This window comes from Diplotaxodon limnothrissa, linkage group LG14, assembly GCF_057381915.1.
Source record: "Diplotaxodon limnothrissa isolate DT_005_m linkage group LG14, D_limnothrissa_male_GT1.1, whole genome shotgun sequence".
In the NCBI taxonomy this organism is placed as follows: domain Eukaryota; kingdom Metazoa; phylum Chordata; class Actinopteri; order Cichliformes; family Cichlidae; genus Diplotaxodon; species Diplotaxodon limnothrissa.
In genome coordinates, this window is record NC_140609.1 from 17,113,076 (window position 1) to 17,140,634 (window position 27,559).

Here is a 27,559-nt window from a genome sequence, read left to right on the forward strand (position 1 = left end):
TTTCAGCTCTCAGAATGACTCATGTAGAGAAATTTTAAAAGGTATAAGACACAATTAACCAGTACTGAAAATAAAATAAAAATGCGAAAAATGCCATGCATATTTTTTTCTTTTCTTTTAACTTTAAAAAAAAAAAAATTTTCTTTATGTATCTTTGGATATTTTTATTTGCTTTTTCAGCAATTGAAATGACCTTCCGGTATCTGTTGCTCAAGTCAAGAATGAGTTTTGATTCTCAGATTTGTAATACATCATTTTTCGTGTTTATTTAATCCTGACCGCATGCCCAATATATCCTGTCTATAGGCCCAAGAGGGGAAAAACAAAACAAAACATGTATTTTGCATAAGGAACAATCAATAGAATATTATTATTGCTTCAAAGATTACATAACAATGCAATTTAACAGTTAATTTTAGTGTCGTAAATGTGCAATCAAATGGCAAATTCTTTGGTAAAAGCTGTCAATTTTATACAATTCACAAAGAATATAAGTGCAAGTATATTTCATAATAACCCACCAATAAAAAATAGCCTGCACTTTAGATAAAAAGCATGAAATACAGATTTCTATATATATTTATACAGCGTACTAGAGCCGAGGATGGCAATATTATTAGGGCTCATCACTGATAATTTCGGAAAACCGGTAAAACGCATTTATCAGGAGGTCGATAAGGCAATTTTGCGACCATTATCTATGACGTCATGTGCAGAACTCACGACCTTGGTCGCTAAAAAAAGGGGGCGCGCGATGGATTGATCGTGTGTATTTTTTTCTTAAATGACTTGTTATCGACACGTGGTCGGGGAGTCGTATCAATACCTGACGTTGCACTCCGAACCTGCCGTGTACCTAACCAACACGCGAACGTATACTTTTGTCTTTTGTTGAGCGAGTGCTCCTCCCCACCCCCTTTTTCCTGTGTTACTCCGCTTTGGCGGAAGTAAGCCGTATCGCTGAGGCCTCATCCTTCCAATGGCGACTGCAAACAGGCTGAATAGAAAGCGGGAGCAACCGTGGAGGGGGCCAGAGCTGTGTAACTGAAATTAAATAAATATATCATATTCTCTGTAGCCATAAAGTTAGCGGAAAATTTGTTTCAACTCTCCAAATCACGGCCGTTTCAATGGCCAAAAATCGGAACATTTCGCTCCTTGAGTCGGGTAAGCCGTTGAAGTAAAGCCAGTTGAAAAGCTTAATATTACAACGGTGTCGCTCGTGTTATAATTGATATCCCATTTGCTTTTCCGGCTGTTAAATGTTCTCCCCGTTCATTTCAGAGCTCTATTACTTGATATCGCGTTTTCTCACAACGGGTCCATGTCGGAGAGCGGCTGAGGTGAGCTGGCGTGCTTTGACTCTCACACTGTTGTATTTCAAAATAGTTGGCTAGCCACTTGATAATGAGTTGAGTTGATGGAGACATTCTCATCTGAATCGTGTGTTTTTTAATCCTCTGCAGGTCCTTGCGAACGAGCTGGAGGAATATCAGGTATGTATCCCAGCTGTCTTTGCCTTTAACAGCTAACTAGCTGCTACCCGTTGGTGTTGACTGAGTCCGGGCATAAACTTGTTTCACTCAGTCGACTTTTAATACCCCGTTACTCCTTTGACATCACCCGGTTTTTTTACTAGCTTGATGTGGAGCTGCTGGCGTTTTCTGTTCTGACTTCGCTTTACCAAACTCTCTTTTCGACAGCTCTTACCCGGGAGATTGGACTGGCTTGGAAATGAGCACCCGAGAACATATGAAGATGTGGTAAGCTTTAACTTCGTGTATGTTGTTATGCACTATCGGCGGTTGTTATTGTCTTGTGACGGGGGACCGTGCGGCCACGCTCCGTTCTTGTTTACGGTCTTTGTTCTTTTTTCCTGCTGGGTTACTGTTGGAAATCGTCGACTTGTGGCTTTGCACAAGGTCAAAACTCGCTCTCAGTGGCTACATTTCTTACTGTGAAGTGTTGTGTGGTGCAGAAAAAACGGCATTTAAACACTGAGTTTGATATTATTTAGCCCGACTGTTGTACCGCAGATAGGGTGGGTAGTTTGGCTTCTCTCTTGGTCGAGACGGCTTCACTGGCCAATCAGAAACCGAGATGCGCTGTCTCTGCGTTAGTTCGCTTTCGAGATGCGCTGTGATTGGTCGATAAAAATAAGCCACGCCTGTGAGAATAGGAGTTCAGAAACCTATCTTTCTCCCTGTTTGTCCATCTGTTTAACATACATTTACTTTATTTACTGGTTATCAGAATTACTGGCTATTCATTTTTAAATGGTTTTATAAGTGGTCTGTTTTCACTGTCATGTCCATACAATGATTTATTTTATGTTATTTGTTTGTTTGCTTGCACTGATAGGTTGCAGCCAACAGACATATTGCACCAAACCACTTGCTACAGATATGTAAGCAGATTGGACCACTTCTTGATAAAGAGGTGCCATCATGTGTCCCAGGTGTTCATTCTCTCCTGGGATCTGGAAAGCAGTCCATGCTTAGGACTGCAAAAGGTGAGCAGTCTTCAAGAACTTTGTGTGTGGTGGACGTTACTCAGAAACATATTTAGATCCCATTATTATAAAGGTTTGGATGGTATACTGGTCTGTATGTACACCATAACTGACAGTGTCTGTGTCAAATAGTACTACTACTCGCAATCAGCAGAATCGTTCTGTGAACTTTTGGTGTTGATTTTCAGACTGTGACAGCGAGAGGTTTAAAGCTTCATCATATGCAGCCCTTCACCGGGGCAGACCACCAGAGAGGCCTTTGAACTGCAAGAAACCTCCACAGCTAGGTAGGCCTGACCTTCCTCTGTATACTTCTCATTGGTGTGAAGTGAAATGGATCAATGATATGCACACATTAATAACTGGCTCAGTGTAAGTTTAATACAGCTCGGGCTGCAACAATTCTTCGAGTAATTTGATAATAAAAAGTTCTTGACACAAATTGTTTGTTTCAATGCTTTGTTTAATACATTGGCTCTGTAGTGCACCATTGTCACCATGGAAATGCAAGAGTTCCACCGGCATTTGTGATGACAAATAGACATGAAATAGAAATATGTTTAGGAGCAGTGAATGAATACAGAGTCTGAAAACATTAAGCTCACACAGTCCCCAGTTTTAAACAAAAAACTGGTAAGAAAACAGCAGCAGTAATGATGATGCTGACATAGTTTAATGTGGAGTCGTTACCGAGACGCTGAGCTCAGGTAGAGTGAAAGAAAACGTGTTTCTAGCATCCAAAACAGCAGCGCTGTTCCTGTGATCAACATTAATTCCGTTACTTGGAAAAAGTGAGCAGGACACTTTCCTAAAAGCATCTAAACAACAAACCCCGACTCGAAGAAAAGCAAACTGTAGCTGCTCCATTCGCCACTGTTTTACACAGCGAAAAATCTGTAATAATCCTCCAGAAATTGTATTAAAACATGCAGATGAGCTGATAACTTAGTCTGATAGTGTGTTTAGATTTAAATTATACAGCTTGTTGAAGGCTGACGCTAGCTGCCCTATTTTATATTGAAGCGATACCTGCAGCAAACAGGGGTGAGTCTAAAGTGGGGCATGAGGTTTACTAGATCACATTAATTTCAAGGCTTTTGTAACATTTTTCAGATTGAAGGTGAAATAATATAAAATATTGTGTTCATAAATTGCTTTACAATTTAAAAATTAAAAAAATGCAAGCTTTTTCACAAGCCAATAAAAATGTACGTGGGCCACTAAAACTCTGGACACTGAATAATAATATTTTTTTTTATTATTATTATTATTATTATTATTATTATTATAATAATAATAATAATAATAATAATAATAATAATTATAGAGTAACACCATATGCATCTACACCATCATAACATCTGTTTTGAGCAGCTCAGAAACTTTCCATCAAAGCACAGTGCAAACTTCAGAATGCTGACATGCTCGCTTGTCTTCGTTGCAGCCACCACATTCTTCTTTAAAGGCTTACAGGCACAAACCCACTCTTCGCTTGACTTCACACGCAGAAACACACACATGCACAAAAACTCATAAACATGAAAACACAACAAATCTACCTCATCCAGGAGATAAAACTCTGAAAGAGAGTACTTGAGAGTATTTATATTTTTCAATTAAAGAATGTTTTCTTTAAAAAATTACATTTTAATATGGGACGTAAAAACAATCACAGGGTGTAGATTTTTGTTTTATGACGGATGTTGTGTGTAGTTAAACTTTAAATAATTGGTTTCATTTTTAGAAATTACAATGAGCAGTTTATTTTGAAAGACCTTATTATTGCCCATTAATAAGACTAAAGTATTTCTTATCTGATTACTCGATTAATTGATGATTACTTAATTACTAAAAATAATTGATTGCTGCAGCCCTAAATACAGCATTTAATTTTCTTTTGCTTGACAGGCTTACACCCCACCACATTGTTTGCCATGATGTAACGAGCTGTTAATCACAAGTCGCCATTTTTAAACGTTTAAGTGGAATTATCATTTTACTCATGCAATTCGGTGCATTTCTGATTATTCCTGTTTGATCCTGGAGCTGGGCCATCTATTTCTTTTATGCTGTCATAAACAACCTTGTAAATCCCATTCCTTCCTCAGGACAAACAACACACACATCAAAAATACTAGTGAAGTAACTCTTTACCAAGTTACATTTGTATAAATTGTCATCTAAAATCTGTCCTTAAATTTTTAAAGCTCTAAGACCTTAAAGCGAAATAGAAGGAAAAAAAAAAAACCCTTATGGAGAACTTCTTGTTTCTCATAGTTTGTTTCCCCTAGCAACATATAAAAACCAGATGGAGCAGATTTAAGAAAGGAAGTGATTTTGTTCTTGTTTACGAATCAGTTTTGAATTGGGAAATGGAGTTTAATTTCAAGCTGTGTTTGTGTAAATAAAGCCTATGAAACTGAAATAAAAAATGTAAAAAAGGAAAGGTGAAAGCTGGTGAGACAAACTGAAACCTGACTTTTATTTGGTGATGTATCTAAAGGCTTATATTTTCCTTTGTGTTCATCACCCTCTGCTTCTGCCTTACTGTATTTGTAGTTTATTTACAACTCTGTTTACTACTATTTTTCTGATTGCATGCTGCCAACAGTGAAGGTGCATCGAGGGAGAGAGCTGACCGGAGCGCAACGCTTCAGCTCCATCTGTCCTGTCAGCAACTATGAGCACATGCGTCTACATAGGCGGATCCTGGGGCATCTGTCTGCAGTGTACTGTATTGCATTTGATCGCACTGGTCTCAGGATCTTTACAGTAAGTTGGAGCTTGTCACTCTTCTCAGAATTAAACACCTACTTTGTAAGAATAATAATCAGCGTTTTTCTGCATGAAAGAGCACTCAGATTGCACCCACTGTACATGCATTGTTAATATTAGAGTGTTAAGTTGCTTGTGCCCACCTTAACTGTGTACCCCAGATTCTTCTTCTCATACAGGTATACTAAAGCATATGCTCTTGTTTTTGTTTTTAAGGGCTCAGATGACTGCTTGGTGAAGATTTGGTCTTCGTTTGATGGAAGGCTTCATTCAACGCTGCGAGGACACTCTGCAGAGATCACAGACTTGGCAGTTAACTATGAGAATACGCTAATTGCTGCAGGAAGCTGTGACAAAACCATCCGTGTGTGGTGCCTTCGTACCTGTGCCCCCGTAGCTGTGCTGCAGGGACACAGTGGATCCATTACCTCCCTTCAGGTAAAGGAGCTTCAGTTTTTATATTATGCTGTTTGTTTTAAACGTGGGTTCATCCAGTGCTTTATTTGAAGACAAAATCCTCAGGGAATCACGGTGTGACTGTATCTTTTGGTTTGGTGTGAGATTCTCTTGTTACACTCTGTGACCTAAACGATTGTTGTCAGAAATAGACCGATTTATGGCTGTGTAGTCACGTCCTGGAACAGAAACTGCAGAGCGTAAGTTGCACCTGGATCGCTCTGGCAGTGCACCAGATTTTGTGCATCAACATTCGTTGCTAGTAGGTTTAGCCCATTCTTTTATCCTTTGTTTTTCTCTCACAGTACTTAATAATTTAAACAGTCCTTTCTCCATGGCCAGAATTTAACATAAGCACAAAATCCATTTTAGTTTCGTTCAGTAAAGTTTATTCAAACAAGATGGCTGTATCTTCAGTGTTGCAAAATGCACTGCTGGCTTTAAATGTTCATTGAAGTTAAATATGAGCATGTGCATGCTTTTCCAAAGTAAATGATAAACTGATTTCATTAATTTCTTTAGATTTTTCTCATGTGTGAATGTTGTGTAGTGGCACTCTAAAATCACACAGTTGTACATATTAGTGCTGGCCGATTCATGAAGAAAATGTTCTGAGTAAAACACCGGTCATGATCTTTACTTTTCTACAGTTCTCTTGCCACCTTCTTTCTCTATAAAAGCATTTTTTATTTCAGTGAGTTAAGTTTACCTGCCATGCAACTGTTTTTAATGGCACAGAAACTCCCTGATTGACTGAAATGAAACTGTACAAGTTCTGGTTTTATGTGAAAGATAATGGTTCATTTGGTCTTCTCTTTACTTCAGCTCCTCTTCACCTCATAGCTATGTGTAGAAACAGTACTGCGTGATACTGGGAACGTATTTACTGTTTAGAGTCATTTTCCGTGCTCTGTCGCCTGTTTTTCCTTTCACTTAAAGATGTCCTGAAGCCAGTAAGAGCATTTCTGGTCCAGTCAGTCTGAAAATCATTGTTGGTGCACACCAGAAAATAAAATTTAACCTCGTCCTTCTTAACGGTTGGCTCAAGATCAAGATTTTGTCTTGGCCAGTACAGGGGGAGAAAAGGTTAATATTCACCTTTCTCTGTGAAATGCAGGTTTCGGTCTACATAGACTGACTCACTGGCTGGAGTGGGGTCTGATGGGTGGTTTTTCTTGTGGTTTCAGTTTTCACCGTTTGCCAAGGGCTCCAAACGTTACATGCTGTCCACTGGAACTGATGCTACTGTCTGCTTCTGGCAGTGGGATGCCAACAGCATAAACTTTAGGTGAGTGCTGTATGTTAACTCGGTACCCCTTGAAAGCCTCCCAGGAGTAACCCTCATAGCTCCGCTCTGAACCGAGAGGTTTCTGTAATATTTCAGGCCTGTTTCTAGAACAAAATGACTGGGTGTGCGTCAGACAGTAGTGAGGGTGGTCTCTGCCTCTGCGGCTGCTCTTTGCAAAAACACGGAAACTATATTAATGGTTGTCAAACCACATGCTTATTGAACACTTGATAGAGCATATCACAACTGCCACAAGACGAGAGGCAGGGCACACCCTGGATGGTCGCCAGCCTGTCTTAGGACTAAGAGACGGGTGTTAATCTGAGTGCGAATGGGTAATTTAGAATCACCAATTAACCTCAAAATGTTGGTGGCAAATATTCTGTCAAAGCATTCATCCCAAATCAGATGCGTAATCCATTGATGAAATGCTGTTGAACACAGTTCAGCTGGAGCAGTAAACTAAGACTGCTAAAGAAGAAAAAAATAAAACTATTATAAATGTATTAAAGTACAAAACAGTTTAGTTTCTGTGTGTGTGTCGCTTCCACCGAGGCACAAACAATGCTAAGCTGTGCAACGCCTTGTACATAGGAGTGGGAATAGTCATCCATTAGAAATTATTATTCTAATGGAAATTAGCAGTAGGGCCTAAGGCGTAACTGGAAAACAAGTCACATTGGGCTTAAAAGGTTTTTAACTCCCAGTGTTGGCTGCTGGTGTATTGCCATTACATCATCCTTTATACTGGCGTCTGCCTTGTCTTAAAGAAGCTCAGATAGAAAGCATATAAATAAGAAAATTTGTTTCTTTGATTATTTCTTTTTAACAATGCTTCTTGGCAATAAATCTTATACCACTGGGAACGTTGATTATTTCCTTTTAAGTGGTGCCACATTTTTGGGTTGAACAGCAGAGTTGAGTAGGTGGGTTGCGCTCATGAATAACTTGTCAGATGTTTTCTGCCAATGCTAAACAGCTTATTCTTGTTTTGAACTTCTGGTAACACAGGTGCTGCCAATCAGGTGTCTGATTGGCAGCACCTGTGAGCAGGGACCCTGCTACAGCAGTCGGTTGGTGTCTGCTCCAGACATGCTACATTTCACTAATCTGGAAACTTCAAGCTGGTGTTCCACAAACCAAGATGCAGCATTATTTGGAGTACCTAGTACCATCTCCAAGTTGAAGGGCAATTTACATATAATGGGTGATGTCAGAGAACATGTGGAGGAATGGTGTGTTCAGCGATGAATTGAGATTCTGCCTGCGGCAGGTGGATCGTTTGTGGGGTCAAAGTGTGGAGAGGATGTGGAGAATGCAATTGCTGATTGCAGCAACGATAGGTTAACAGCTTTTGGTGAAGGCAGTGTGATGATGTGGGGCGGCATCTCCCTCACCGGGGCTTGTCATCATTGGAGGCAATCTCGGTGCAGATAAGATAAGTTTCTGCATGCAGCGGCAATCCCACATCTGCGCTTTTTAGGACCAAACTATCCTCCAAGGTGGTGCTCGCCCCACACATTGGGATTTATTGCAGACTAACAGAATTTTTGAGTAGAGAGGATGGAAATGCCTGCCCTTAGTCCTGACCTCAATCCCACTGAAGATTTTTGGTATCATTTTGGGTGTGCTGTTCATACCAGAGTGACCAACACAACCACACTGGTTGATGTGCAACAATTGCTGGTTGAAGAATGAGATCCCACAGCAGTGTGTGACCAAGTTGGTGATTAGTACGAGAAAGTGGTGCCAGGTTGTTGTACCTGTCACCTTCCACATGCTACAGGGGTCCCTGTTTGTTAAATAAATAAATAGTTAAATTTCCAATATATCTTGTTTCTTCAGACTTCAATCATGTAATACAGTAAACAACACCAAACAATAGTCAACAGCAGAATAAGCTGTTTGGCCTTGATGCTCAACCCACAAATGCAACATTAAAGGGGGAATAAGCAGGCTTTCCAGTGGTGTAAGATTTATGAGAGGAGGCATTGTTACAACAAAGATATTACCCACCACACACAGATCTCCTTCTGTTTTTGTGCTAAGTTTAGTTGTATTCTAAACCTTGAACGCCTGTTTAACTGATATGCAAGTATGTTGTTGTCTCTTATCTGACCAAAACAATGGCAGCGTGACATCCGACCCGGCTGTAATCTCGTCTGTCATCCAAAATGTTGAGATGCTGGTTGGTTTAGATGTAAGTTTGACTGTCAGTTTATGTTGAAGGACAGGGCAAAAGGTAGACATGAAATATAAAAACGAAAACATCATTTCTTTAGCGTCTGCTCCGAATTCAGTCACGTGTTCTATTTTGGATGAAATCAGTGATGTTTTCTTCTCTACTTCCAGCGATCGACCGCACAAATTTACAGAGCGGCCAAGGCCAGGTGTTCAGACCGTGTGCTCCTCATTCAGTCCAGGTAACCAGACATTTATATGTTGAGTCCCTTTTCCTGCCATTTCTCCACTGTCTCCTCCACCATCCTGTAAACAAAGTCTAGAGCCAAAGCAATCAATAAAGAGCTGCTAGTTTTTAATGACCTCTGTGCTACTTCATGTGTCTAACTAAAGAATTATTTAGTTATTTTATTGTTGTAATTTTAATGGTTGTCTGGAACAGGTCTCTTGTGAATGAGACATCGAGTCTCCATGGGACTACCTGTATAAATAAAGGTTAAATAAAATAAATTAAGTGCAACACGCCATTTCACGTTACCAACTTTTTTCCAGGTGGGATGTTTTTAGCAACAGGAAGTACTGATGATGTCATCCGAATATATTACTTGGGAAGTGGGAGCCCAGAAAAGATATCAGAGCTCCATGAGCACACGGTAAGCATCATCTGAAGAGCAAAACTTTATCCTTACAAAGGTTTTATTGGCAGAACTTTGAGCTGCAAATGCAAATTTGATGTAAGAATTTGTTGTTCTTCTCCTTTTGATCCTGATGATCCTTTTACATGTCTCTGGTTTCTAGGACAAAGTTGATAGCATCCAATTTTGCCACTCAGGTGAAAGGTATGATAAAAGCTCATTCTATTATTATTTAAAAATTATATCAAGTATTGCAGTATTCAGAGTACACGTTTAACTGAGTGGGATGGTGTGTAAAGTGATGGTGCCTGGTGTTTGTCGCTGTCCCGTGCCAGGTTTGTGAGTGGAAGTCGAGATGGAACAGCACGGATCTGGAAGCTCCACCAGCGGCAGCAGTGGAGGTGCATCCTGCTGAACATGTCTGCCACTATTCCAGGGTGAGTCTTTGCTCTTGTGAACCAGCGTGGACGAAAGTGGGTCTTATCTTGGTGAAAATGCCTTCTTGATTTTGGTTCTGTAATAGCACAGAATGAGCTAGATTCTCATTTGGAATAAAAAGTGCCCGATTTGCTGAACGAAAAGGAAGCGTTTGCTGCCTAAGCTGCTCGGAGGAGCTGTCGGAGCATGTCCAAGTAAACCAGGTGCTGACGGCAGCTGAGGAAACCGTTTGCTCAAATACTTATTTGTTCAGTTGTCGGCTTGTATTGGCTCGGTCATCTGTTTGGAAAGCAAGTCGCCAACAAAGGTTTTCTTTATGTATATAATTATACATACCACTGAAAGAACTTGTTTGCTGAGGGGTAATACTGATTGATGTATTTTTTTGTAATTACAGGGTTGTTTTATGAATAAGTTTGTCTGGTTCAGTTGTATTGTGTCCCCAGGATTAGGCTTTGTGTTGTCTTAGGTTGTGTATAGCTTCACTTCCTTACTATAGGCTAGTTATTCCTGGAGAGTAACCAGTGGAAATGGAGGACAGATCTTATGTTTGGTTTTTATCTGCCAGTTAACGCATGTTCAGTGTCAAACTGGGGAGGCTTTCAAACATTCAGGCTGTGTTTCGCTGTACATACCGGTATGTATATAATTTAAAGCACAGTTCTTGCACTGGCAAAAAATTAGCTGCGTAAAATCAAAGTCTGCCTAAAAGAAGCCACTTTTCAACACTTTCAGGCGCCTATTTATGGATTTATTTTAAAGCGTTAAAATGAACTTTTAATTTCAGCAGTCACTAGAAGAAAGAAAGCCGCATGCATTGAATTACCAGTAAATGCAGAATGTGGGTTGGCATTGTTTTATTAAAATAAGCAAGGACTTACCTGAATGAGACTCATACCTCTAGGTATACATGGTGTTCTCGGTTTGCCAGCAGAGCATTCCTCTGGACAGATTGTTCCGTGCTAAACTAGGTCTGCTTCCAAAATTCAGTCTCTATTCTGTAGCTCATGCAGAATTTATATGTATATGAAAACATGAGCATATATTTAAAATGTACAGCTCCTGTTTACCAAGGTGTTCCGATGCCGTGTAAAATGTAAATAAAGACAGAATTCAGGCAAGTTCCCTGTTCCGTGTACTCTCCTTTAGTGTCATGAGCACTGGGGTCAGAGCTCTGCTTTGCGTGTTTGGTTTTTATCTTGCACTTGCAAATGCAGCAACAAACCTGTGTGCACTGATGACATTTCTCAGAAGTGTTCCCTCGTTCCTTCTGTACACAGGATCTCCGGATTCTCTGAATCTTCTAACGATAGCTGAATAAATCCTCTAGTGTTTCTCATCATAAAACTGCAGTGTGTTAATTTTAAATCAAACCGTTTGCCCACATAATGGTGAGGCATAACACTACTTAATTCTGCAAAATTAACTCATCACACTTTTTTTTCCCAGGCTTTTGTTGCCTCTGTCAATAACGGTTGTTTTCAGTTTAAAAACTCAATGTGATGTTTGTGCTATTTTCAGTTATATTTGGGGGTTGGGGGGCGGTCAAATGATTTCCAGGTAATTGCATTCATCTCAAACACATTTGCTTAACAAGTGAACGCTCCCCAGCTTTAATTCCGGGAGGAGACACAAATCCCTTTGGTGTTGTGCCGGGAAGGGCATCCGGAGTAAAGTCTGCCAAATCAAACATGCGGAGCTACCCGCTGTGGCAACCCCGTGTGAATAAGGGAGCAGCTGAAAGTAGCATATTTATATTCATCTTTTTTTTTTCTTTTTTAAAAAAAAATATCTCTGCATGTGTTTTTCAAATATCTTTTAAAAAACATTCTGTTTATCATCCAGCCTTTTTGTCTTGGAAATGACTACAAACCTCTCATGTGCCAAAGCCTGCCTTTCACAAGAATTTAGTGATAATAATCTGGTACTTTGTGTTAGAATTAAAATCTGGATTTCTGTGATTACAGTGTCATCACGAGATGTGTCAAAGGGACTTTATAGATTCGTTTCCATATTACTTTTTTAGTATTATGAATAATTTGTTATTTGATGTTCGTTTGTTATTTTTCTCTCTCAGTGTTGAGCCAATGAGTGAAGAGGAAAGCTACTTCAAACCCAAAGTCACCATGGTAGCGTGGGATCGCCATGACAATACAGTCATCACGGCTGTTAACAACCATCTCCTCAAAGTGTGGAACTCCTACACAGGACAGCTGCTACATATCCTTAAAGTAATTGTGCTGCGTTCTGCTGCAGAGCTCATATTAATACTGACTATGATGTAACTGCCACAGATTCTCATTTTAAACCAGAGATCAACTCGAGTGTGCTTGTTTTTCAGGGCCACGAGGCAGAGGTGTTTGTCCTCGAACCTCACCCTTTTGACCCCAGGATCATCCTGTCTGCTGGCCACGATGGGAACGTGTTCATATGGGACCTGCTGCGAGGCACAAACACACAGCATTACTTCAACATGGTACGCTGACACAGCACTGCCTGAAGTTGGCTTTTATAGGATGGTGCACAGCGGAAAGTTGTTAACCCCGGCGGGATGGAGCGATAACATGATGCGCTCAGAGTGTGATTCATTCGCTATAACACTTAATTGTGAGGGACTGAAGGAACAGTGTAGTTGTTTTGGCCAAGGTGCATCTCTGCACACAGTAAGAGGCAAGTGAGCTAGATTCTTTCCTCCTTTACATCCTATAACAGCGGGAGAGCACTGACTCACACATGTGACAACGAATGATCTATGACTGCTGGGCAGATGTGGTTATAATGTTTTTATTCTGATGGACACTAAATTAGGGCAGTAGCATGATTATGATTAAAAGCAGTGTGCATAAAGTTAACCCTGAAAGCAGGATTTCTTCTATTTGGATACATTTTTTTTTTTGTGGTATTTTTTTGTGCAAAGTGAGAGAAGGAAATACAACATCATTAGTCTTTCCCAGTTACTGTGAGGGAAGGATTTGTGCTGTTGTTAAAAATTCTCATTTTCTGACAAGTTTCTTCTATTTTGTGGTTTTTCATCCAGATTGAAGGCCAGGGTCACGGAGCTGTTTTTGACTGCAAATTCACTCCCGATGGTCAGCGTTTCGCCTGCACGGACTCCCATGGCCATCTGCTCATCTTTGGCTTCGGCAGTTCCAAGCCCTATGAAAAGGCAAGAAGAACTGTTGCATTTTGGAGATCGAGAAAATGGTTGAAATTTTACGTTTTGTGAGCAAAGTGAAGACATTTACTTATTTCCTGCTTCTCCTGGTCTCCACGCAGCTTCCAGATCAGGTGTTCTTCCACACAGACTACAGACCGCTGATCCGGGATGCCAACGGCTTTGTGCTGGACGAACAGACACAGCAGGCTCCCCATCTTATGCCACCACCGTTTTTAGTGGATGTGGATGGAAACCCTCACCCCCCACGGTAGACGTCACCTTGTTTTCATTATGCAGCATTACAGTCTTCGTTTATTGCCCAAAAGTTCAGATGTTTGAATGTTAAATCAGAGGTTCTGATTGCCTGAGAGCAGCATGACAAAGTTAAAATGGTTTTCCCTGGCCTGTCTTTGAATTCGACATTTTTCCTTGATTTTTAGGTACCAGCGACTTGTCCCAGGGCGGGAGAACATTGCTGCAGAGCACCTGGTACCTCAGCTGGGATATGTAGCCACCAGTAAGACCATAATTCTGCTGCAATTAGTCCATTACCTTAATGGAAGATTATATACTTTTAAATGTCACAGACCCATTTTCACTGTTTTATTGTCTCGATTTAAGACCATCTGAACTGTATTTACAGCTTAACATATCAAACTTGATGGTGTTTGACATGTATCACATCTTCAGGTGATGGTGAGGTGGTAGAGCAGGTCATCAGCCAGCAGACTGCAGAACCCGAGGAGGTTGCAGTCAGACGCAGCAGCCTTCTGGACGAGGCCATCCGACAGCTTCAAGAGCAACAAGACAGACAGAACCAGCCTGAGACGGGAGCAGTACCCGAAGGGCCAGCCGAGACCCAAGGCTCTGTGTTGGCTCCAGCACCAAGCACACCGCGAAGGGGTATCAGTACACCATCACTGCTGCACTGGATTGGTTTTAGTAGACCTTAGAATTTCTCAGAATATCCAGAAAAGACTTAAAGTATTTGCTGACAGCGAGTATTTTTCACTTCAGTGTCCGTGAACGACCGAGCAGATGTGCAGTCACCCCCTAATGTGGGTCTTCGCCGCAGTGGACAAGTGGAGGGCGTACGACAGATGCACCAGAACGCTCCTCGCAGCCAGATGGCCACTGAGAGAGACCTGCAGGCCTGGAGACGCAGGGTGGTGGTACCCGAACTTCCACACAGCAGCTACAGGTACAATATGTGCCAAGATGTGTCATTGTTTATGGGAAAGATTTTTATAGTTTATAAATAAATGGAAACCAATTTTAAAAGATTGGAATCTATTGCAGATGTAGTGAATGTTGTTGATCGTCCAATAACAACGACGTGTGGGATGTTTTGATGTAGAGTGAAGAGTCACTTCTTGTAATAGGTATGTTGGCTGTAAGTCAGATGGGCAGGTTAAAGATTAGTATAGTTTGACAACAGGTAAACCAGGGAAAGGTAAGGGCAGATAACGAGCATCTCAGAAATGGCAATTCCTTTAGGTTTTTCAATCCCAGCAGTATTTTTTGCTAATCAACTGTATAAACGGGGACAGCATGATGGGGCTTGCAGCTTACTGGGCTTAAAAAGATTTGGTGCCACGGCCTCCTTACAAGACACCACAGGGCACCTTCAGAGATCCTGAGTGGATCGTATCTGTTTTGCTTCATGCTGGATAAAGATGTTCATAATGTTCTGGCTATGCAGATTTATTCAGTAGATTCCAATGTGTAATTAATTTGGGTCAATAATGAAAAAAATACATTTTTGTGTTAATCAGGTCTGTCGATTCAGAAAACCTAACAGGTTTACTCAGTCCTTTGGTCTGAAATATATAGATTGTTTGTCTGCTAACGAAGGGCCAGTTCCTCGTGGGAAGCACTGGGAATGACATGAACAGAAAGTCATGTCTAAACTTGGTCATCAGTGAGGTTTTCTAGCATTTTTCTGGGTGCTTATTTTGACATGAATTATATTTTTCAGGGACCAGGAGGACGTTCGAGTAGCCAGAGGAGACGAGGAGGTGGTTCAGTACAATGTAAAGAAGAGGCGCATTATGTACAGCAGCTGTCGAGTAGGTTTCCTGTTTTTCCACCCAGTGAAGATGGTTTTAAATTTTCACAGCATTTAGTAAAATTTTACCAATTTGCAAGGGAATGCTGCAGTTAAAAAAAAAAAAAAAAAAAGTGCTAAAGGATCGAAGAACAAAAGGCACGCTATATATTGAGTGTCCTTTTGAAACGGTTAACTAAGTGATGAAAGTTGTTGTTTGGTTTTTTCATATCTATTTTAGTACAGCTTTATTTTCACCGATGCTGAATCATTCCCATCTGTCCCCCCAGGATGATTCAGACGATGAGCCTTCCACCGCGAAGCGAGCGCACAGCCGTGGAGATGCATTGGAATACATCGACGAATCGTGTGAAGAGGGAGAGGAGACGGCAAGTTCGGAGATGCACTCAGAGGTGATGCACTCTCCTCTTGATGAAAGCGCTCTTTACAAGTCGTCCCCCCCCCCCCCTTAATTGTGTGTAATTGTTTTTTGTTTTTTTTCATCTCTCCAGGACAATGAGCTGGATGGTAGTGACCTGGATTCCTCCAATGATGAGGAAGAGTGGAAAACTGACAGCTCAAGGTGAATATACTTTATAGATCAGGGTCAACGGGCATTATTTTCCCCATCAGTCACTTTTCAGAGAAACAGGCTTTCCCTGGTAACCAAACATTTCCTGTATCAAAAAAATATCTACAGTAGCAATATTTGTGTAATTAAGTGTGTAGCTTTTTGTGGTAATCACACCTGCTTTTGATTGGACAGCCATACATCCAGCGAATACTCTGACTGGACGGCAGACGCTGGTATAAATCTGCAGCCCTCAACTCCACTGTCATCACGGAAACGAGTAAGGCGCAGACTCAGCAGCTCTGAAGAGGAGGAGGAAGAGAACGAGGAAGAGGAGGAAAAGCAGCAAAGTGATGAGGAGGAAAGACCTAAAAAGAAAGGCAAAGAGAAGGCAAAGAAGGCAAAGAACAAGTTTCCTCGGGTAAGGTTCCTTAATCCTCATTTATCTTTTTCTCTTTGTGAATCTGATTAATAACTGCTTAGACAGAATGACGAGTGTGAAATATTTGAAAATATCTCATATTAACTTGTTTAATGTTTTACATGTTGGTGCTTCAATCAGCGTCCAAAGCCCAGACCATCCATTAACAGGGAAGTGTCCAATGAGTTCAGACCATCGCCGTGGATCACTGATGTCATTCCCAGGAAGTCTCCTTTTGTTCCCCAAATGGGTGATGAGGTAAGAGGGTCATCAGCCTAATGCCTAATTGGAAAAGAAAAATCATACTCTCTCATTTATGAGATTGCAGTAGCCGACATTTCTGCTTAGTGCTGTTTATTTGAACAATTCTGCAATAAATTTGTTTAAGCTTTAACCCTGGATAAGGTCAAATGCCTTCATCACCACAAAACAACCAGTCAAGTTTATTTTTAAACTTTTTTTTTTATCAACAAACCAATACTTGTACTTAGTAAGTATACTTCATTTTATTGCAGCAATATTTAATAGTAAGCACATGGTGTGGAAGGAAATGAAGACTGTTTGGGGCATGAAATGTATAGTGGCTAAATTAAATGTAGTCTTGGGTTTTGGCTGAACACCATAAATAGGTCTTCTAGCCTAAAAGTACAAGATCGCGATTTGGTCTGGCAGAGCTAAATCCTTCAAGGTTTTTTGTCTTTTGGGGGGTTTTTTTTCCTTAAATTAAAAGGACAAGTACATTTACTTCTTGTGGTTTTAGTTGGCAGCCTTATACTTGTAGTCATAGTTGTAAAATCAAGAAATGATGCTCATGTCAACCCAGAGGGGTAGACTGAGGGAGGTTCAACCCAGCCAGGCTTTGTGTAAGCTGGCTCCACAAAACCTTAAACCCTACCCTGATACGGCCGTCATCATTCTCTTCTTTTTTTTTCTTTTTTTTTGTGTACACTCTCATATAAAGGATGTTGCACATGTCACATGACTCTCTGCTCCGATCGGGAACGTCATCAGATGATGATAATACAATGGTGCTTAAAATCTAGAATCTAGTCTAAAATATAACAATAAAATGCAACACTGTTGCAAATAAGACAAGATTAATGCTACAGAAAATTGTTATTTTGGTCATTTATGGCCCGAGAACGGTTAAATAAGCATTTTGATTTAGTTAATTATTTCATTGCAGATTGTGCTCTCAGTACTGCTGCTTATTTCTAATGTAAAAAGCAGTGTAAAAGAGACTTTCCAGCTTTATTCCATACTTGGAATTAAGTATAAAGCAAGTATACATTTTCTGCATCACCAAACGCATACAGGCACTTTCCAGAGACAGTGTCATGCACTGCTTTAACTTTAATGTTGGTAAGGTTCACCTTAACAAGTGGCAAAGTTGCACCCCCTGAAAACATGATTGCATGAGACACATGTAACACTTGCACAAAATGCTGGATGTAGCAAAAATGCTACAAATGAAGTCATCTATCCAAATCGATTTAATTTAAGTTTTCTTTCTAATTTCTTTATTTAGCAGTTATTTCATATTCAGGCTGTACAGGGTTTATACACCTATGTACAAACATTCCCTCTAACCATCTGCACGATTTGTCTTTCAGGTGATCTACTTTCGGCAGGGACACGAGGCCTACGTTGAAGCTGTAAGTCGGAGTGAGCTGTACGACATCAATTTAGAAAAGCAGCCCTGGAAGAGAATGGAGCTCCGGGTAAGACGAGGAACAAACAAAATAAAGATCATAAAAATTTCCCAGTTGATGATGAGTTCGGAGGAATACATAAAATGCTAATTCCTGCTTAAGTTCTCCAGTCTGCATGTGTCAGTTACTATTTTCAGTGGTAATATGTAACTGCAGATTAAGTAGGAATCCTGCTGTGTGTTTTTGTAGGACCAAGAGTTTGTGAAGATCACTGGAATCAAATATGAAGTTTGCCCGCCAACACTTTGCTGCCTGAAGCTGACGCTCATTGACCACGGCACCGGCAAAATCACAGACAAGTCATTTTCTATCAAGTAAGCAGCTCTGTCCATTGGTGACATTCCTCTCTACGATAAAGCACATCAAGTGTCCGTGCTCTTCTTAATCACATTACCACCCGCTCGTTGGGTCAGTATTTGAATTTGACACATCATGAAGGAAAAGAAAATGTGTGAAATGTAAAAATACTGTCCACATAATTTTGATGATCCTGGTCTTTTTTGGAAAGGCTTTTCTTACTGTAGTATTTGTTAGTGTTTCCAGCATCAGCTTCACCACCAAGTCTTGAAGGGATTTTTGTACCTTCTTGTCAAAGTGACAGTTTTTCCTCTTTCTTGTGTCCCTGCAGATATCACGACATGCCAGATGTGATTGATTTCTTGGTGCTGAGGCAGTGTTATGATGAGGCGCTTCGAAGAAACTGGCAACCAAGTAAGCAAAGCCAAAACTGCCTGTTAGAAATGTCCTCTGCTGATCTGTTTAATGCGTTCTGCAGGGATATATAGACAGACTAAGAAGTTTGAGAAGATTTATTCCAGTTTGATATTGCTGGTTGATGTTTTTCTTTCTTTCCCTGCATTGCTATTTTGGTGATGTGAGAGGGGGAAAGGTGTTGTTGTTCACATACATGCTGTTTCCAATGATTCATCCGTGCGGTCACCCTCACAGATGGGTGCCAGACTTCTTTCTTTTTTTCTCTCGCTCAAACACCTGAGTTTGATCGTATTCTCCTTGTCACAGACGACAGGTTTCGCTCGGTGATAGATGATGCCTGGTGGTTTGGGACCATCATCTGCCAGGAGCCCTACCAGCCGCAGTACCCAGACAGTCTCTTCCAGTGCTTCAAAGTCAAGTAAGAAACACACACTTTGTGGGGACAAAGTAAAATTCTTCAGATATTTTAACTATCAAAAGCTGGATATTGTAGATGCTGCCAGACAGCAGTGAGTGATGTGAAATTTCTAAGGGACTATACTGGGGTTGATTGAGACAGCATTAGAGGTGATGAGGCATAAATAAATCTATATAAATCTTCCTATAGTATTCAGTGGTTCAGCCGGGCTTTGTCCAGCATTGTTTGGTTGGTTGCTAACAGCCTTCTTGTGTTTCTACCAGGTGGGATAATGGTGAAACTGAGAAACTCAGTCCTTGGGATGTGGAACCTATTCAGGATGATGGTACTAAAGGCTGTTTACTAGCTTACTGTGGTTTAGTAATGGAGTACATTTCGCAGAGTTTGGTTAATAGGTGTCAGGGTGTATTGAAAGGGTTTGTCTTTGTTGTGCAGCCCCACAGCCGGACACAGAGGGAGGTGGTATACCTGTGACCGCAGAGGAGATGAGGGAGCTGATGTACAAGCCTCTGCCAGGCGAGTGGGGTGAGAGGAGTAGGGATGAGGAGTGTGAACGACTCATCGCTAGCATCGATCAGCTCATCACTGTCGGTGTGTATGCATAAATGGATGTTCTTTGTCTTCCAGTTTGTTTGATTTCACCCACGTATTCTCTCCTTCATGTTTACTGACATGTTGTCGTCGTTGTCATTTGCTCACATCTGCCTGATCCTTACACTCGTTCTTTCCGTGTTTGTGCCACAGAGATTGCAGCTCCGTTCTCTGGTCCCGTGGACTTGGTCCAGTATCCCAGCTACTGCACCGTGATCGCCTATCCCACAGATCTGGGCACCATCAGACTGCGGCTCATTAACAGATTCTACAGGTCAGTTTCTACCAATCTTCTCCTCAACTTTTGGCCCAGATTTGTCCTTAAAACGTGTTCATGAAATGCAAAGAAGTGAGAAGTGGTGTGTAATGTTGCGTTTCATTTGCTCCGCTTTGGTAATCCACAGACGCCTCTCAGCATTAATTTGGGATGCCAGGTATATTGCACATAATGCCCGCACTTTCAATGAGCCAAGGAGCAAGATTGCCCACTCTGCAAAAATCATCACCAACGTCCTCCAGAAATTTGTCAAGTATGTGTTTCTGGACTTGTTTGTTTGTTCGTAGACCTTGTGATGATGCACGAACTGTAAGCGCAGAATTTCTAATTGTATTTCTTGCTGACACATTTTCTCACTTTCTCAGTAATCCAAGCTGCACAGATATCATGGAGATCTACAATGAAGTGGAAGAAATGGATGATGACGATGAGGTAAGTCTGAACCATTTAACAACTAGTCTTTGTAGTTGGTGGGTTTGTTTTTCTTTTTTTCATGTACTGCTGCAAAAAAGTTTGTTAAAAGTAAATAATTTTTAAAAGAAATTCAAAAGAATCTTTTAAAAATTCAACCAAAAGTTGGTATGACTGTCTTTTGCAATTAAAACGCCAGAACTCGCACCCTGAGTTTAATTTCAAGTAAAACTGTACTTAGTGTTTTTATAATATGAGCACTCGAAGCACTTCTTGCTACAAGTCTCATTTATCCAATAATGCTTTTTTTTCTGTACCTATGAACCTATTTTAACATTTGCACACTCCAAAAAACTAGGATTTGGTATTTTTGCTAAAGATATTTTGACATGCAGACCAGAGTATTTAGGGAACCCGCTCTACCTCCTGAGCCACAGCCAGCCCACTCTGTTTTAGTGCGGTTTATTCATACAGATACACTGTATGAATAAACACTGTTGTGCACACCAAAACATACCGAGACCCTCTGTAGGAGGTGATCTTGATGCAGTTCCAGACCTCCAGATCAGGTCATTTATTGTGAGGTTGTGATGGAGTCTCAGTTTGACCCTACTAGCTGGTGTATACTGGAAATAAATGGCTTCCCATAAGCTTTGCATCCTAAGATAAAGCAGAGTAGCAGATGTGCAGGGGACAGTTTTGCCTGACACATAGGAGTGCAGCACCTTCTCTCTGTATTTCCATTTATTACTCCCACCCTAGATGTATCTGGCCAATAAGCAGACTCAGTCATCTCTTGTGGTTTGTAGTGATGCAGTTTGATTCACTTGGAGTTTTAACTGTATGAAAAGAAATTAAATCACAGGAGGAAGTGTGATTCATGAACTCATCAGCTGATTCAGACCAGCGTAAACAAACTGTAGATGTGAAAAACGCCTTGAGGCACAAGGTGTCTGGCAGCTATCAGAGTATGTGATCCCTGTGTAACGTGTCTGATCCTAAACAGTGTTCCTTGTGACTCTGGCTGGAAGTTTGAGGTTGTCATTAAAGGGAATTTCGAAGGCTTCCCCAATGAAAAGGAATCTAAAACAACAAACATGCTGGAAGCAACTCGCTTGTAGCACATCTGCCAGCTGTTCGCTTGTGGAAATTTCAGGATCTGGTTGCCTAGGGGATCCTGTAATGCATTTACCTAACAGGTCATATGTCAATCAGCAGTATCCTTCACTCTCATTGGTAGTCTCTTCAGTCGCGCAACTGAAAGTTTATCACTAGTGGTTATTTGAGCTGTAGTCGCTTCCATTCCTGTGATCGTGGTGAACGTCGCTGTGAATCTGTGATCCCGTTGTGTGAAAATGAAATTGTCATTGCAGTTGTCTGATTAAAGGTCACAGTCAAATAATTCAAATGTGATTGCTGACTACAGGAAGAAGACACCGAAGCGCCAGGAACATCTGCTGGACACAGACTGCGTCAGGTAGATGCATTGGATGGGTGATCGGCATACCTGTAAAAACTGTTTGACATTTCAAGATTACAAAAAACAAAAAAAAACTGACAAGGGGATGATGAAACACTCTTTACATTCATTTTAATAAAAACTAACAAAAAGGGGGATTTGTTAGGTTGTGCCTCATGTCATTGAGTTGTTTCTCCCTGATATTTGCAGCGCTCTGTAGAAGTGCTGCCAGACAGAGATGCCTGGAAGGAACAGTGCAAGAGTCTGCTCAACTACATATTGGAGTGTGAGGACTCGGAGCCGTTCAGGCAACCTGTGGATCCTCAGAACTATCCAGTATGTTATCACGGCACACTACAGGCCACGCTATGAGCAGTTGCTGTTTTCAGTTGTGCGTTGAAGTCCCTTTGTTTTGTGCTTGCCCAGGACTACCACGACATCATTGACACACCCATGGACTTTGGCACGGTGAAAAGGACCCTGGAGGAAGATCGCTATGAAAACCCCACAGAGCTGTGCAAAGACACACGCTTAATATTTGCCAATGCTAAAGCTTACACACCCAACAAACGCTCCAAGGTAGGGAGGGGATGTTCACATTCTCTGAGCTTATTAGCGATTTTACATTTTGGCTCGCCCGCTCAATCTTCTTTTGCTCTGTTTTCAGATTTACAGCATGACCTTACGGCTCTCTGCCTTCTTTGAGGAGCGAATCAGAACAATCATATCAGAGTACAAAACCGCTGTCAAAAGCAGCAATAGGCTCCGCCGCAGTCAGAGGTTTCGCAAGAAGATACTGCAGCAACAGCAGGACCACCCCGACACCAGGTCTGAGTGCTGCAGCTCGCCTGAGACGTTTCACTTTTCATTTGCACGTTATCGGTCTGAGTTGAAGAGTTTCTTTCCCCCTTTTTTTTCCCCCCCAGTCAAAAGAAGGCTGCAGTCAAAACTCAGGAAAAAGTGGAGTCCGTGTCAGTGACCAAAACTACCTCAGCCAAAGTGTCTGTTCCTGAGAGAGCCAGGAGGAGTCGAAGCAGCAGCTCAGGTCACAGCTCCTCAGAGGACGACTCTGGCTCTAAAGGTGCTTCATCAACATCAGGTACAGACATCAGAGCACCCCAGAGGTCATTTGTTACCATCACAATGGATTTTGAGCCATGATGATGATATTTGGATTTCACATTTTTGGATTTTTTTCTATTTTTCCCCAAAGAGTTTCTTCTGGTTTTAAGACCTCAAAGAGGATCATTTTGATCCCTTGGCATTTTAAAAATAAAATAAAACCCCATCTCTTATTTTAGGGCTTTGATAAAATGTGTTTATTCATCATATTCTTGGTGTTTGCTTAATTAAAGGAGTAAATTAAATATAAAATAATTTTTTTTTAAAAAGAATTTTGATGTTTGTGGGATAAAAGGGGGGGGGGCGGGGAATTTTATGACCACTAGATGTTACAGTCGCTGATACGGGACTGTAACATCTAGTCCTTTTTACTGAAACTGCCGGGGACGTTAATTAGACCCCATAGAAACATTTGATTTACGTTAATGAAAAACTATTGTTTTCCACACATTTTGATATGAGGGCTGTTGTAGCATAAGAGATGGCATCGTTGCCTTTGCTGCTGTTGCTGCAGGATGGGTCGGGCTTTGATAGTGTTTAGTTTTTGTGATCTGTACACCATCCACTGCAGGATAAAACTATACTTTGTGATGGTCCTCAACACGCCATGCTAGCATGACTCACTTCCACCCCTAAGTGTTGGTCATCGATGCACCTTGAGACCAGTATTGTGCAATGATGCAATATAAAACTGGGCCTAGTCTAGTGCCCGTTTCTTTAATTTTAAATGCACTGTTACTACTACTACTACTATAATAAACTAATTAAATTCTTATTTATTTGTTTAAATCTCAGAGTCTGACAGTGAGAGCGAGGTGAGTGACTCGGAGGAGGAGAATCATCAACGTAGACATAAAGCAAGAGTAACAAGAAGGAACCGTGCGAAGCAGAGGAAAAAAGGTTAGGACTGAAGTATTTATCCATAAATGTTTCACTCTTATATTTTATTTGTTTATTGAAAATTACATTACAATTGTGCCCCTTGGGGCGACTGTTGTTGTGATTAGATGCTACATAAACAAAATGTAATTGAATAAAATATCCTTGGATATATTGTTGCTAGTTGCTGAGAGCGACAGTGAAGAAGAGGAAGAAGATGATGAAGAGGAGGAGGAATTTGACAGTGAGGGTGAAGAGGGAGAGGATGGAGAGGCGTCGTCCACTTCAGATCGTCGCTATCCCAGCAGGAGTACACGGCGGACCAGAAACAGCGCTGCTGGGGACAGAAAACGTGCAGGTAACACAAGTTCACTGCCTTCAGTCTCCGACCCCGTGAGATACAAAAACCCAGCGCCAAGTGTGCTCACAGACCTTTGTGAACGGCTTGTTTTCAGAGTGCAGAGCGGAGATGAACGGTCACAGCAGCAGGTCGTCTCGCAGGGAGACGCGTCCCCGCTGCGACTCTGACAGGGCCACGTCTCAAGGCTCCGACAGGGAGGAAGTGACAGTTCGCGGGTCGCTAAAAAGAAAGACTGCTCGGGCAGCTGTGAATAAGATGAAGCTCCTTGAAGCGTCTGATGAAGACTACCAGGAGGAGGAGGAGAAGCCGAGGAGGAGCAGTAGCCGCCTTCGCCACACTGTCCGGGTCAGCAAACGCACGGCGGTGCTCAAGAGCAGCTCAGAATCAGACGAAGAGTCAGCAGCAGGTATTAATTACTCTTTAAAAGTCTGTGAATATTATTCAGACAAAGATTTTTACTCAGTTATGTTCTCTTCCTTCATCTTTTAGCTTCCCAAAATACAAAGGAATCAGGAAGTGAGTTTAAGGATGAGGAGGATGGCAATGACAGCGATACCTCATCGTTCTCCCAGAGTAAGCAGAATGGAAACACAAAGAACTCCAAACAAGCTGCCAAGATTAAGAAAAATGGTGAGAAATGTCCTCATCAGTCGCATTTTTAGACTGTGCTAATGCTGCCGTGGAAGTTGCCCTAAACAGCTCGATGTTTTATTCCTTCCTGACAGGTACTTTGTCCCGTGTGAATGGACACAGTGCAAAACATCACACGCCTAAGAGCAACTCTGAGCAGGAGGAAACTTCCGGAGAGAGCTCTGGAGAAGCGGAGGAGGAGGAACAGCAGCCACCTCGGTCTCAGAAACCGTCAAGGAGCACGGCAGCTGCCCCAGTGAGAAAAAGTAGGAGTACAAGCGAGGAGGAAGAGGAGACGAAAGACATCCGCCCCCTCAGCACACGACACAAACCTCCCGTAAGCTCAGACGAAGAGGACAAACGGCCACACCAAAATGGAAGAAATGTGGAGGAAGCAGTTCACAAAGACCCGAAGAAAAAAAGCAAAGTTTCTCCGTCAAAAAGCCAAGACAAACAAAAATCTGCCTCAGCTCATAAACTGGATGGTGCGGAATCAGATGAACTCTGTGATTCTCCAAAGAGATCCAGCCCACGCAAGAAAAGGCTGAAAAAAGGTGACGAGCAGGATGCGGAAAGCAAACGCTCCAGCGATGAGTCCGACTTTGAAACGAGGACGAAAAGGCTGACGAGGAACAGGAGCATATGCAAACGGCCTCGCGGCGACTCCTCGGCTTCGCAGAGCTCGGAGCAAGAGTACAAACCCAAGAGGAAGTCAAGGAGGAAACGCTCTACTGGCTCCTCGGACCAGGAGTCGGATAATTCGGAAAATGCGCCGAAAAGGCGGCTGAGCCTCCGAGCCCTGCCGAAAAAGAAATACATCAGTGACAACTCATTCTCTGAGGAAGACTCTGCTTCTGCGAAGCCGGGCAGGCAGAGAACTGGCAACAGAACAGCGAGAGAATCTAGAGAAGACGGTTATAACACAAGAGTGTCTAACAGGACTTCCCCGAGTGAAACCAGGAATTGTGTGTCTTCCAAGAGAAAATGTATTTACACCTCAGACTCTGATGACTCGGATGAGGACAGAGAGAAAGAGCCAGTATCCAAGAGCAACAAAAACAGCAAGTCAGGCCCCTCAAAGTGCGCCAAAAAGGACGCCAAGCGTGGTAACGGCAATGAGCAGGACACCTCTTCCCACTCTGATTCTAGTGAGGAGGAAGAGGAGAAGGAAGAGGAGGACGAGGAACATCTTGGCCGTTCGACAAGGGGAAAGGAAAGCGCGAGGCAGCCCAAACGCAAACGAAAAGAAAGCTACAGCAGCAGCAAACACAGCTCGGACTCAGAAAGCGAGCAGTTGTCTTCAGCCTCTGAAAACTCTTTTACCAGCTCAGGGTCCCACAGCAGTCCAAAGAGATGCCGCACACGGTCGGGGATCGGCGAAAGGACTGCCAGTCGCCAGCTTAGGCAGCGCCGCCAAAGGTCCGCCTCGGAAGAGAAGGACAGCGACGAGTCGTACAGCAAACCGCGGAGGAAGACGCGGGTGAACACCCGAAACCGTGGGAAACGGACGGTTAAGTACAACGACAGCGAATGAAGGACATAGCTGCTGGAGGTTACAGGCTTTAGAGGGAAGACGAAGCCGGACGTTAACTGGAGAGCTTAAGACACTTGATTGGCCACCTTACGGTAGTAGCACTGGAGTCCTCGAGAGAAAAATGCTGTGAATCTTTCATTCAGGGATATTTATATTTTCTATGAAAAAAGATTAAAGGAACATTTAAAAAAACAACAAAAAACATGTTTATAGATGTAATACAAACTCAAGCATTTGAACTGCTGGTTTTCACAAGGATGAAGAGCAAAACATCACTTCCCATACTGCGTGTGGTGATTTTTGCCAGCAAAAGGTTTGGCAGAGGCTATTCTGGGGAATCTTGTCAGCTTGGGTGCTAATCTAATATACCTCTGTTTAATCAAGCATACTGCTGGCTTGCACTAAGATACACTGTAATGAGGTATTTCATACACTAGTTTTGCATTAGAAACTCAGGGGTCAACTAAGTTTACTGTAGTCTCAGACATGCAGTTTTTTGTTTTTGTTTTTTTGGTTTATTTTGTTTCTTTTGAGCTAAGGTAAGGACAAGAAGCAATTCCAGGTTGGCAGATGTCCAAGCACATTTACTGGGACAAAAACTAATCCAAGTTTAGACTTTTTGACTACAGCACTCCTTTGTAAATCCATATACTTAATGCTTGACTGTATTGTGAGTTGATATGAGCCAAATGAACTTCTTTTCCCCTTACATTTCTTCTTTTTTTGTTTCTATTAGGTTTGTGTTGTATTCTAGTGAATAGGTGTAAATATGTGATTAAGAAATTGCCTGAACTTCTTGGTGATCGTTCAGTGGCAAAGAGTTTATTTAAATTTGAGCTATTTCCTTTTTTTCTTTTTTCTTTTTATACACATTAACTGCATTGTCTTGCCATATGTCACAATTTGGTACTTTTTTCTTTTTCTTTTTCTTTTTTTTTGCCAAGTACAAGTAACCAAAAGTACTTAATGC

The 27,559-nt window shown here is 41.7% G+C and overlaps 1 protein-coding gene across 1 annotated transcript; it reads left to right on the plus strand.

Moving 5' to 3' along the window:
- Positions 1-947: 947 nt before the first annotated feature.
- Positions 948-27,057, plus strand: brwd1 (bromodomain and WD repeat domain containing 1). Its single transcript, XM_085371664.1, has 44 exons — positions 948-1,167; positions 1,285-1,343; positions 1,467-1,496; positions 1,704-1,763; positions 2,362-2,512; positions 2,701-2,799; positions 5,124-5,284; positions 5,504-5,725; positions 6,931-7,031; positions 9,384-9,454; positions 9,765-9,865; positions 10,011-10,051; positions 10,183-10,284; positions 12,363-12,516; positions 12,627-12,761; positions 13,323-13,451; positions 13,562-13,710; positions 13,883-13,959; positions 14,133-14,345; positions 14,460-14,643; positions 15,421-15,511; positions 15,780-15,902; positions 16,002-16,072; positions 16,256-16,481; positions 16,623-16,739; positions 18,095-18,202; positions 18,383-18,507; positions 18,822-18,904; positions 19,214-19,325; positions 19,589-19,650; positions 19,761-19,916; positions 20,070-20,190; positions 20,321-20,446; positions 20,559-20,625; positions 22,031-22,081; positions 22,274-22,399; positions 22,490-22,642; positions 22,731-22,891; positions 22,990-23,162; positions 23,981-24,085; positions 24,249-24,422; positions 24,520-24,831; positions 24,915-25,055; positions 25,151-27,057. Exons 1-44 carry the CDS (start codon positions 1,131-1,133, stop codon positions 26,587-26,589), a joined length of 6,699 nt encoding a protein of 2,232 aa, XP_085227790.1. The 5' UTR covers positions 948-1,130; the 3' UTR covers positions 26,590-27,057.
- The last annotated feature ends 502 nt before the right edge of the window (positions 27,058-27,559 follow it).